The sequence below is a fragment of the Pseudophryne corroboree genome (genome assembly GCF_028390025.1).
Source record: "Pseudophryne corroboree isolate aPseCor3 chromosome 3 unlocalized genomic scaffold, aPseCor3.hap2 SUPER_3_unloc_80, whole genome shotgun sequence".
Taxonomy (NCBI): Eukaryota; Metazoa; Chordata; class Amphibia; order Anura; family Myobatrachidae; genus Pseudophryne; species Pseudophryne corroboree.
Window position 1 is genome coordinate 109,938 of NW_026967575.1, and position 12,982 is coordinate 122,919.

At 41.9% G+C, this 12,982-nt stretch overlaps 1 protein-coding gene across 1 annotated transcript in view; it reads right to left on the reverse strand.

The window, feature by feature from the left end:
• Positions 1 to 2,208: 2,208 nt before the first annotated feature.
• The window catches only part of LOC134984794 (zinc finger protein 271-like), a 68,401-nt gene continuing 57,627 nt past the window's right edge, over positions 2,209 to 12,982 (reverse strand). The window contains exon 8 of the mRNA XM_063950277.1: positions 2,209 to 4,436. Within this exon, the coding sequence (XP_063806347.1) occupies positions 3,379 to 4,436 (1,058 nt within the window). The 3' untranslated portion in view covers positions 2,209 to 3,378. The remainder of the gene's footprint in view (positions 4,437 to 12,982) is intronic.

Sequence of the window (12,982 nt, forward strand, 5' to 3'; positions counted from 1 at the left end):
GGCGGTACTTGCTGGTTCCTCATTACAGCGGTTAGCTGTGGCCACAGACTTTTCAACTCCGGATTTTGGCAAGGACTTTTGTCATCTTGTTCTGCATAGCCACAGTCTCAAATACCAGCTGCATTCCCAGGAACTGTACTGCATTTCATTCTGCACTCACTGTTGAAGATATCTCATTGCCAAGATATATACTGTGTGTTCAATAAATTGACTTTTATATTTTACTCCATTGTTGTGGTCACGCCTTTGGGTTGATGGTGTTCAAACATCCTGCATTTCTAGGAACCTAATCTTACCTCCACGGTTCACCTACACGCCAGCCCCTACATCTGAAGCTTCCCTAAGTCAGCCTCAGTTGTCACACCCACAACTGAAGATACGAGATGGGCTGGAAGCCCGTCATGCCACTGGCTTGTCGGTCGTCTTAGTGTCATGACGGTTAGTGGTTTATTGAAAACCACGTCATCTACCATGTCTACTGTGTATGGTTGTTTTTCTAGCATGGCCTCGAAAGGACTGAGGTCTATAGGATTTGAATGCTGATCCAGATAATTTACATTTAGGAACCTGTAAAGGCAATGGTAGGAAAACAGACTTTCTCCCCGTGGCCTGAGAAATCCATTTGTCCAATTCAGGACCAAACAACATCTCGCCAGCATAAGGCAATGCATCTATTCCTCATTTGGACTCTGCCTCCGCCTGCCAAGAATGCAGCCAAAGTGCACGTTGTGCTGCAACTTGTGAAGCTGAAAGGTGAGAACTAACCAGGCCGACGTCCATAAAAGCCATACCTAGATACTCAGCAGATTCACAGATGTTCTTCTTGTAGGCCCAACTTAAGCTGTGTTGCCCATGCAACTACAGCCTTGTTAATCCAAACTCCAACCAAAGCAGGTCTAAGCAACACCCCTACTGCTGTATACACTGACTTTAGCATAGCGTCTAGCTTACACTCTGATGGGCCTTTAAGCGTCATAGCAGCTGGAACTGGAATGGTTAACTTCTTAGAAAGTTTTGACACCAAGGAATCCACAGCCGGCCAATTTCACCATTTAGACGTCATAGACTCTGGGAACGGGTAACTTGACAGAAACCGTTGAGGCATAGAAAACCGTTTATCCGGATTCTTCCATGCTTCTGTTAACTGCTTATTCAGAGAATCTGAATAAGGAAAACACACCGGTGTTCTCCGTCTTTTAGCAAATAACACTTCATCATTTGAAAGAGGTTCTTCAATCTCCGTAAAATTTAGAACCTGATGTACTGACCGATGAGATTATCAATGGCCAGACTATCAGTAACCTCATTATCTGACTTCTGGCCCAATTCACCTTCCTCATGTTCCTCTTGAGCTATCAGGTCTGGCATTGAATCGTCAGAATGCAACATCGCTGAAACTGGTAAGTTATAAAACAAATGCTAACTATCTTTCGGAACTGAGCTAGACTTGGACTTTTGTAACCCTTGCAAAGCCCTAGACATCTCCTGAGCCCCTTCTGGTATTACCCTAGCCTCAGATCTATCCGTCTCACGCTCCTATCGCGCAGCTTCCAATTTTGATTGTAACCCAGACATTACCCAAGGAGGATCTGGGTATGGGTTCGTATTTGCAGTCGTATTTGCAAGACATACTGTGCATGCAGCAGTTCCGTCAGGTAACACACTCTCACAGACCTTGCAGCTAAGCTGCTTTTTTGATTTTGCATTTACCTTACTCATTATGTACACAGACAAGTAGACAAAAAACAGACAAGTCCCACGACTCAGTAAAAATGTAACTAAAGTGTGTATAACCCAGAAGTGCAGTGTACGTGGGACACACTATAATCAGTGAAACCTGTGCTGTACCGAATTCCTACTAACACCCCAACTCCTCCAGTGGCCGAGTGTTGTAGGACAGCAGCAAACTTCCTGCAAGAAGAACCAGGAAGTAAGGTTAAAATGGCATCCTGCCATGTGCATGCCTATACTCAAGTATAATAAAGCATGCAAGATGAAACTTATTACCATATTAACCGATATATATTGTGCTCAGCCTCCCCCCTCTCCTCCTTCTAAAGACAGACTCGCGGCAGCCGCCGTACTCGTGCTCCTCTCCTGAGCACCGACAAGCCAATTGCTGCAGCAGCAGCACAAACAATCCCGGACCAAAGCTTCTTAATAATCTGGCAAGGGATTGAGTGTAAAAAAGAAAAAATCTATGAAAAATAGAAAAACTGTGGAGAACTCCCCACGTGAGGTACCTTTGGGAGTATGGAGGGGAAGGAAGGTTACTAATTTAAATGTGCCTGTTCCTGCTAACTCTCCGTTCATATCTCGAGTACTCCAGTGACCCCAAGTGGATGAAAAATAAATTACCCATAGTGCATCTGGCAACCCAATTACAGCACTAGTGCCACCCACCCTGTCTCTCCCCTCTGACACCTCAGCACCGCTTGGGGATACTAGCCACAGATAGTGCCTCCGGCAGTCCCCACCACAGCAATAGTGCCATCCAACATGTCTCCACTCTGACATCTCAGAACTTCTTGAGGATTCTTGGAACTGCTGGTAACAGTCCATCTGCAGATGGAAGCAAGCTGGGCAGTAAGGAGGAAGACGCTGCTTCTGGTACCTTGGACCCCGGTCATGTAGGGCTGGGAGAGTCAGTAAGATTAATAGTCCCCATCTTACTGGCAGCCGGTGAAGGGAGTAGAGAATGGGTGTTATGTGGCAGGAACGGGCTGGTTAGGTAACAGCCTGGCTGCTGCATTCTGTACAAGCTACAAGCGGTGCAATTCTTTTGCTGGGAGACCCAGTTAGAGGACATTGAAGTAGTCTATGCGTGATTATACAAGTGTATGTATGACTGTAGGTAGATCTTCTGAGGGAAATAAGTGGTGGAGTCTGGCTATGTTCCTCAGATGACAATCTGATTGTGGCAGATACCTGATATCTAAGTGTCACTCCAACATCCAGGATACCAAGATTCCGCACATGATCAGCATTTTGTAACTCTGAATCCCCAAGCGTAAGTCTGGTTGCTTTGCAAAGCTGAGCTGTAGCCCTGCCCTTTGGTGGTGAGCTTCTATCATAAAGACCTGTTTCCCCAGGACTGAGTCACAGCCAACTGGCATCACCAACACCTGGAGCTCAGCTAGACAACCATTTAGGATTGGTACTGGGTACCTGGAGCAAAAGACAGGTCATCTGCATAGCAGTGGTAGATGAGGGCATGACATCTGAATATTTCACCCAGTGGTAGCATGTATACTGCAAAAAGCATAGAAGATAGGATAAGAACCTTGAAGAAAAACGCATGGCAATGATGAGTATACTCCAGAAGATTAAAATGGTTCCTCACCTAAGTGATGTCTGTTGTGTGCAACAAGAGCTGATTTATTTCTCAGAGTATGGAAATGGCTTCTCACCCGTGTGACTTCTCTGATGTATAATAAGACTTGATTTCTGGGTAAAACATTTCCCACACACAGAGCAATAAAATGGCTTCTCACCTGTGTGACTTCTCTGATGTGTAACAAGACTTGATTTCTGGGTAAAACATTTCCCACACTCAGAGCAATAAAATGGCTTCTCACCTGTGTGACTTCTCTGATGTGTAACAAGATGTGATTTCTGTGCAAAACATTTCCCGCACTCAGAGCAAGAAAATGGCTTCTCACCTGTGTGACTTCTGTGATGAATAACAAGATCTGATTTGTGTGCAAAACATTTCCCACACTCAGAACATGGAAATGGCTTCTCACCTGTGTGACTTCTCTGATGTATAACAAGACATGATTTCTGGGTAAAACATTTCCCACACTCAGAGCAATAAAATGGCTTCTCACCTGTGTGACTTCTCTGATGTGTAACAAGATGTGATTTGTGTGCAAAACATTTCCCACACTCAGAACATAGATATGGATTCTCACCTCTGTGACTTCTCTGATGTATAACAAGATCTGATTTGTGTGCAAAACATTCCCCACACTCAGAACATGGAAATGGATTCTTATCTGTGTGACTTCTCTGATGTGTAACAAGATCTGATTTGCGTCCAAAACATTTCCCACACTCAGAGCAAGAAAATGGCTTCTCACCTGTGTGACTTCTCTGATGTGTAACAAGATTGGATTTCTGTGCAAAACATTTTCCACACTCAGAACATGGAAAAGGCTTCTCACCTGTGTGGCTTCTCTGATGTGTAACAAGATGTGATTTCTGTGCAAAACATTGCCCACACTCAGAACATGGAAATGGTCTCTCACCTGTATGACTACTCTTATGTTTAACAAGATTTGATTTCCGTGTAAAACATTTCTCGCACTCAGAGCAAGAAAATGGCCTCTCACCTGTGTGACTACTCTGATGTTTAACAAGATTTGATTTCCGTGCAAAACATTTCCCACACTCAGAACATGGAAATGGTTTCTCACCTGTGTGATATCTCTGATGTGTAACAAAAGCTGATTTGTATGTAAAATATTTCCCACACTCAGAACATGGAAATGGCCTCTCGCTTGCTTTAACTGGCTGATGGGTTATAAGCTTTGTGTTCTGTGTAAAATAGTTGGCATCTATAGAACAGGGAAACACTGTATCTACTGTCAGAGCTGTAACAGATGCACCAATATCAGAGTGATCAGGAGAACATTTCCCAGGATCAGAGGGCTCAGCTGATAGAGCTGGATGTATAATTGGGGTAATGGGGTTATCTCCTGGAGAATCCTGTCTACTGTCATTATCTTTTATGTCACAATCCGGGGATAACATTAGATGTCCTTCTGAGATATTCCTGCTTGTGTGTCCATCTGCTGGAAATAAAATACATTATGGAAATGTGACATTTTCTGTAACAATATTAATCCTGTAAACAATAGGAGAAGACGACTCTCTGGGACACTTAATTGTAAATGTGTGTGTATAATAAAACATAACTTTTAATGAAGGCTTTATAATATTGTGTCTCAGACTATCATTGTGTCCACCCTCCTGAGAACACTCACAATAACAAATGTAATATTATAATAAGACTTAGATATAGCTCTCTCTTGTACTGGTAACTAACCATGAAGTATAAATGGAGATGTAGTCACTCGCCAAGTCCTATGTCACCACCAATGTAAAACAATGGATGGGAAACATATCGTATGAATTGGAGATTCTAGATGAACAATAACATCAGTCATATGAGCTGATGGATCAGAGAAATGTCTCCTAACGTTACTCCTGGAAGCATTGGTAAGGTAGCATTCCTTTATGTGTGTGCTCATACGCTGGTAAGCTTGTACATGTGTTACTCACCCTTATATAAGGTATATTGCTACAGCAGAGTAGATGTGGAACAAGGTACTTTACATGCAATACACCATATAATACCCTGTAATCATCATCTGCTAGGTTATAATACACTGTTACACCCCCATCATCAGTGTCTTACTTCTATACACTCAATAGTAATAAGGATGATGTGTGTACGGTAAGTATGATAGAGCATTACATATCAGAATCTATACCGCTGCCGCCATACTTCTGCTTCTCATACGTGTGCTACTGGCAGCAGTGAACATCTGAGTAAGAGTGCAGGGAAGACAGCTGAGTCTGATGAGAAAGAGATTGGATCTGCCTTTGCAAGGATGTACCACACCTGTCACCCCTGTTAGTATATAAAAGAATAAATAAGAGGGGCGTGGCCTGAGTTCATCCACATGTGATTTCTGGAGCTCTCCTCACTAAGTGGCTTCTTATCTACCCTACATGATAGCCCTCAGCCGCCGCTGGGACCAAGACCCAATCTATTAAGTCCCCCACTCCTGCTACCCTAAAGCTGATTGCTCTGCACACTCCAGTCACTGTTCACTGCCACAGACTAGCAACGCCGCTGAAGCCATGGGCTGAATTCTGGGGCTAAGTGTGCCCAGTGTTTCCTGTATTCTCTGTCCACCTGACTTGGAGTCGCTTTTGCCTTAGGTGGGAGCAAATGCTCTCCCGCTACTGCTAGGGACAGAACAGGCTGCCCACAGTCACCAGAACCCGGCAGAGATATTGGGAAGTGACGTGGCTGCCATTTTGGATCCTGGTGCCCGGCCATCGCATACTTTGCCTTCAATAAGGTTTAAAATTGATATAAGCTGCTACCTAACGGCTGGACCGGGGTCACTACACTAAATTGAAGCATTTGCCTGGAGGTGAAACTACCTTCTATTTATATGCTATCACTATAATTTACTTCCTCTCAGTCTAAATGCAGAGCCCAGTATCACGTATCGGCTGAGTACAGCTCATTACACTCTGATTACAACCTCACAGTATATTATTTTGTGGATTTATCCACTGAATATATTTTGGGGTATATGCAATTGCGGTCGAATTCCCGAAATTGTCGAATTTCGGGTCATTTTCGACCCCAAAAAAAAATCGCCTATGCAATTCAGTGCTTTCCGACCAAAAAATGGACTTTCACAATTCGACTTTTTGAAATTCGAATTTTTGCAAATTCGACTTTTCTGCAATGACACAAGTGCTGCAATTCGACCAAAGCATATTCAATTCAAGTTTGGAAATTCGACAGCAGTGCTTTTAGACAGCAAATTCGTCATTTTCAATCCGCCACACTTTGGAGGGTATCCGGTCGATGGATCGGCAGACGCTTGATCGACAATGCGAACATCGACCACGCAACATAGACAACATCTACATCGACAGTGTTCGAACATCTACAAACACAAGATCGACATCACACTAACATCGGCACACACTACATCGACAAACACTCACCATCGACAATACGTATACTCGATAAACAAAACATCGACACACAAATGATCGATCATGCACAACATCAAAACAACGTCAGGTCGACCAACAAATCATCGACATGTAATTGTTCTACAAACAAATGCATCGACCTACTGAAGATCGACCAACCATAGACAGACAAAACATAGATCGACATGTAATTGTGCAACAAACAAATACATCGACTTACTGAAGATCGACAAACCTTAGATTGACAAGTAATTGTTCGACAAACAAATACATCGACCTACAGAAGATCGACATACTATAGACCGACAATTTATCGATCGACATGAAATTGTTCGTCAAACAAATACATCGACATACATAAGATCGACAAACCATAGACCGACCACACATAGATCGACATGTAATTGTTCGACAAACAAATACATCGACTTACTGAAGATCGACAAACCATAGACCGACACTACATTTAATATATCGACATATAAATAGGCCAAGTATAGAAAAACACTCTACAGCGCTATCCCTGCCTAGCCCTTACATCCACCACCTACACAATACCCTGACCTGCTGCACATCTGCAACACCCTCCCCCCACACGCTATTCCCCACGATACCCTTCCAAAGTTAGACGCCGCCTCCATCCCCCCTAGTCACCCCGCTGCCCGTCTACATTTACACGCCTAGCTAGACACCCCACTACATTACGCGCCCCATGTTTCACCGTGGCACTACAAGTAACACAACGCCCTGGCACTGCTCCCCGCTCTGGTAGCACAGTCACACCCTTTAAGAAACACCCCACCCATGTCTGCCAGCACACCTGGGCACCCGGCTGCACATCTGCAACGCTGACACCCTCCCCCCCCCCCCCCGCGCTATTCCCCACGATACCCGTCCAAAGTTAGACGCCGCCTCCATCCCCCCTAGTCACCCCGCTGCCCGTCTACATTTACACGCCTAGCTAGACACCCCACTACATTACGCGCCCCATGTTTCACCGTGGCACTACAAGTAACACAACGCCCTGGCACTGCTCCCCGCTCTGGTAGCACAGTCACACCTTTTAAGAAACACCCCACCCATGTCTGCCAGCACACCTGGGCACCCGGCTGCACATCTGCAACGCTGACACCCCCGCTATTCCCCACGATACCCTTCCAAAGTTAGACGCCGCCTCCATCCCCCCTAGTCACCCCGCTGCCCGTCTACATTTACACGCCTAGCTAGACACCCCACTACATTACGCGCCCCATGTTTCACCGTGGCACTACAAGTAACACAACGCCCTGGCACTGCTCCCCGCTCTGGTAGCACAGTCACACCTTTTAAGAAACACCCCACCCATGTCTGCCAGCACACCTGGGCACCCGGCTGCACATCTGCAACGCTGACACCCTCCCACCTCCCCCCCCCCACACCCCCCCCCCCCCCCCCCGGCTATCACATTTTACAAACTCACAGTTACAGATTTAACATTTTTTTAAAGTATTCTCTCCTAAACTTTTCCATGATATCACCACTATCACCTTGGCATCATGTCCCAGACTTGCTATTCAGAATTCATTGTAAACTAATCCATTTAAGTTATAGCCAAACAAAGCTATTATTATGAACCTGTCTTTATTCTTTTTTTCCACTCTCATTAGTCTATTCTAAACAGGTTCATTAAATCACCACTATCACCTTGGCGTCAGGTCCAACATTTTTTTCCACCAATCTTTTCAAAATAATCGAATTAAGTTCCATCTAGACAAAGCCATTCTTCTGAACTTCTTTCAATTGTTTTTGGCCATTTTTTCCAAACGACTTAACTCATGGAACACATACGTCTCCAGTTACCCTTTTAGCATAGATAAGAAAAAGTCTGATTTTTATTATCCCAAATATATGCGCTGCCCTACTAAATTAAATACCAATTCCAATACAATCAATTATATATGCTTTCACATAAATATAATAACTCGTTTTACCCCCCAAAAAATCTGGTACAGTGCCCAGCTTTTCTTTTAATCGCAGAATATGCCGATATGATTGCCAGGCCAAACAACCATGCTTCTGCCCATTTATTGAAGAACTGTTCACCAGAGATTACGGACCCCATACACCTAGATATCTCTACACCCTGTCAACTTATAGACGTCTCCCGCTAATAGAGCTACAGCTGTCTCTGATTCTAACAGTGGAACTACAGCTCCCAGCCATCCCTTACAGCCACAAACTACACAAGCCCCTCTGTCCTCACCTGAACTGCTGCGCACACCTTTTTCCAAACACTATCACATCCATGTCCTCCCCGCGATAATGTGTCGCTTACACCTAGCCTCCTCCACACCCTGTCTACTCCCATGCGACCACCCGCTAATAGCGCTACCCCTGTCGAAAATTCTACCCATGGAACTCCAGCTCCCATCAAGTACTTATCACCACCTACACAATCCCCTCTGTCCTTAATCAGAACTGCTGCTCACCTCTTTTTCCCACCACTACTCCCTACCTTTCATCATCTTGATTATGGTTCCACTCCACCTGTTCGCAACTTCACCACGTCTACCTCCATACTCCAATAGTGCTACCCCTGCTGCTGCTGTCACACGTGTAAATATAGTAAAAAAACTAACCATTTCATACATACATGTGCCTCCTATTAAAACAAGCCCGAATAGCCATCCATTCACACTTTGCCCGAATATTTTTGAAAGTACAACTTCTGTAGCGCAGCGCAACGCCGTCCTTCCCCTACAAAGATTCTAAAATCGGTTTCTGTTGTCAGTGTATTTGTCCCATAAATATTATTTATATAAACTAAAAAGAATAAACTTTGTTTTTAACCAATGGTAGTAAAATATTTTATATCTAAAAACTGATTAACCATCCCTCTTTTTTTCTTTAAAACGTAGTCATCCAATAGGCAACCACTGTGTCTTAACTCCACCTACTTAAAATGGTTTAAAAGTCTAATTTTAAAGATACCTGCTACCATTATACGGAAAAAGTATTCTGTGGTGTATCCTTATACTATAGAGATTGATTCTACAATGGCAGCTCAACCGTCAATTCGTTTTGTTCCTTCACGGAGAGGAATGCTCTTGAATATAGATGGATATCTACTTGCCAAAAACAAGCAGCGCGGGGACGTGGTCTACTGGCACTGTACTGAGAAGGTTACAGGGCCTTGTTCTTGCTATGCCAAGACAACCATCGTGGCCGGAGAGCATCAACTCAACACACACGGAGAACATAATCATGCTCCTAAACCCGAGAAAACAGATGTGGCTATTGCTAAGGATGCTATAAAGCGACGTGCTCGGGACACCAATGACTCACCATCTCAAATAATTCAATCTGTTACCGGTGATATGCCTTCTACAAGTGCACCCTGTTTGCCTAACCGCGAATCTCTCCGTCAGTTAGTGAAAAGAGCCCGGAGAGAAGATTGTCCTCCAGAACCCACTTCCTTGGATGATATAGATGTCCCAGAACATTTGGCTAATATAGATGACATCAAGTTTTTGGGAAAGGACAGTGCTTTCCACAATGAAAGAACTCTTTTATTTTCAACAGAAGCTAACTTAAAAAAACTCCACGAAGCTTGTTGCTGGGTTATGGATGGCACATTCAAGACTTGCCCCACATTATTTCGTCAGATATATTCAATACATGCCATGGTTGGAACTGATGAAACAACACAACGTTTTGTTCCACTTGTATACGGATTGCTCAGTAGCAAAAGTGAAGATTGCTATACCCGTTTTTTCGAAGATCTTCAGGATTATGCACTTGAGTATGATATACAGTTTGCTCCGCTGTTCATTTTAACAGATTTTGAAAATGCTGCAATCCAAGCCGCAAAAAGAGTTTTTCCTGGCAGTACCCATAAATGTTGTTTATTTCATTTAGGACAAAACATTTGGCGTAAAATCCAGTCCTTTGGACTTGCCACACAATATGGACATGACCATGCTTTTTCAATGAAATTGAGGCACCTTCAAGCACTGGCTTTTCTTCCCTCAGATGAAATTCCACCTGCATTTGAGTCTTTAAAATCAGAGATGCCCACTAATGCAGCCCCATTAATGAACTATTTTGAGGAGACATATGTATTGGGACATATTCGAGACCGTACTAGAAGTCAAACAAGATCTCCGCCTATATTTCCCCCAAACATGTGGTCTGTTCACGAGAGCATGCGTGGTGGTTTTCAAAGGACACAAAACAAGTTGGAGGGCTGGCATAGGAGATGGAATATTGTCCTTGGAGAGAAAAAGCTTGGAGTTTACAAGCTTATTTTGTGCATGCACAAGGAACAAAAAGTGACTTCCAGTCTCTTAGAAAAAGTGACTTGCAATATTGCCAGAACACCCCCAAAAAGAGAATCCAAAGCTCGTGAAGACGCATTACAAAGATGTGTCTTACAACTTGGTACAGTGGATTTAATGGAATATCTACGTGCCATAGCTTTTAACCTTCAATTTGAATAATTTATTCTCTACTTGGCAATTGTAATATTTTCCTCCAGTTTTTTTACGTTTTTCAGTTATATAATTTATTTTTAAATTGTTAAATTTTTCTATAGTTTTTTTTGTATAATAAACATGTTATGGATCCAGACTACTGGTAAGTACCAAATTATAAATTAAATGTGTACTATGTAAATTATAATTAGCATGTACTAGCATAAAATGATATTATAATATTTTCCATAGCTGTTTAGTTTTTTCATATGTATTTTTTTAATGTTAACCAATTAATTTTAGCAACAAGGTTATTTTGATCAGTGAGAAGGGTTTATAAAAATTTGCAATATCATAGGTTTACTATGTAAATCAATCAGCTGTTTCCTTTAAATTCATATAATCTACCTGATAAAGGTTAGTTTCAATATAGTTTTTCCCCCCATGTTAAAATCCAAACTGCTAACTTTGTTACACTATTTTAACTTATTCAGCACAAAACCCCAAAGAGTAATAGTAGGAGATTGTCTACCCTACATATCAGACTGTATTTTTAAATCTTGATAATTTATAAAAAAATATAACTAAAACTGAAAAAAATTACACACCTATTTTACTAATTATTTTCTCCAGTTACGACTAATGAAACCGGACGGAATCATCTGCCACCAAACAGGAAGAAGAACGCTAAGCTCAACAACAGAGTCCTATGCGGTGATATCATTTTAATTTATTTCATGTTTCAATGTTAATGTTAATGTTTTTACAATTAATTTAACACGTTTTATCAACATAATCTTATACGTTTAAAAGAGTTATTAATTACAATATAGTTTTTAATCAATGTATGCTTCATTTCAGTTATCCAACATTTATGTTCTACAACATTTTACATTGTTGACGCTGTGTTTTGGGAATACATGCGCGTGTATGTATTTACAGTTTTTGGGCAATGATGATAGCGTCATTTGGCCAGATAGTTAAATCTATCAAAGAGGCAAATACTAGCTATTCTGAGCCCAAGCCCATACCCTATCTAAAATCATGCAATAAAATCTTTCTTTTTAATTTTAAAATGATATTTTTAAAATACAAACAATAATATATTCCAATAATTTTAGAAAATAATAATGTTGATTAACAATTACTAATAAAATTTATATAAAATAGATACACTATTTTAAATACTAGATTATTGTCCCTAACACAGGCACATAGTTAAAAATCTTGCGTCATACTTTATAGGTCACCATAACCTAACCGATATTTCCTGGCAAGGCGTGTTGTATATAGTTGAAGGAACATATAATTGTTAGCCATTGTAAATATTGAAATATCTTGTTATTTCTATGCAATCCAGAGTGCTGTACCACTATTTTCAACACAACTATACATACCTTGTACCAAAAACTACCCATTTGTGGTAATTCCAAGTAGATGGCAGCAGGAATTATGTTAGCAACTGGGCCAAAACATGTGTACTGCAGGGGAGGCAGAGAGAGTTAGATTTCGGTGTGTTGTGTTCAATCTGCAATCTAATTTGCATTGTAAAAATAAAGCTGCCAGGATTTACCCTGCACTTAACTAAAATAAAATAACCCACCCAAATATAACTCTCTATGCAAATGTTATATCTGCCTCCCCTGCAGTGCACATGGTTTTTACCAACTCCTTACAAATTTCCTGCTGCAATTAACTTGTAATTACCCCCCTTACCCAAAGATTTGCAATTCTCATCCCATTACATACCTCTATCTAATTATTACACATATTTTTATAAA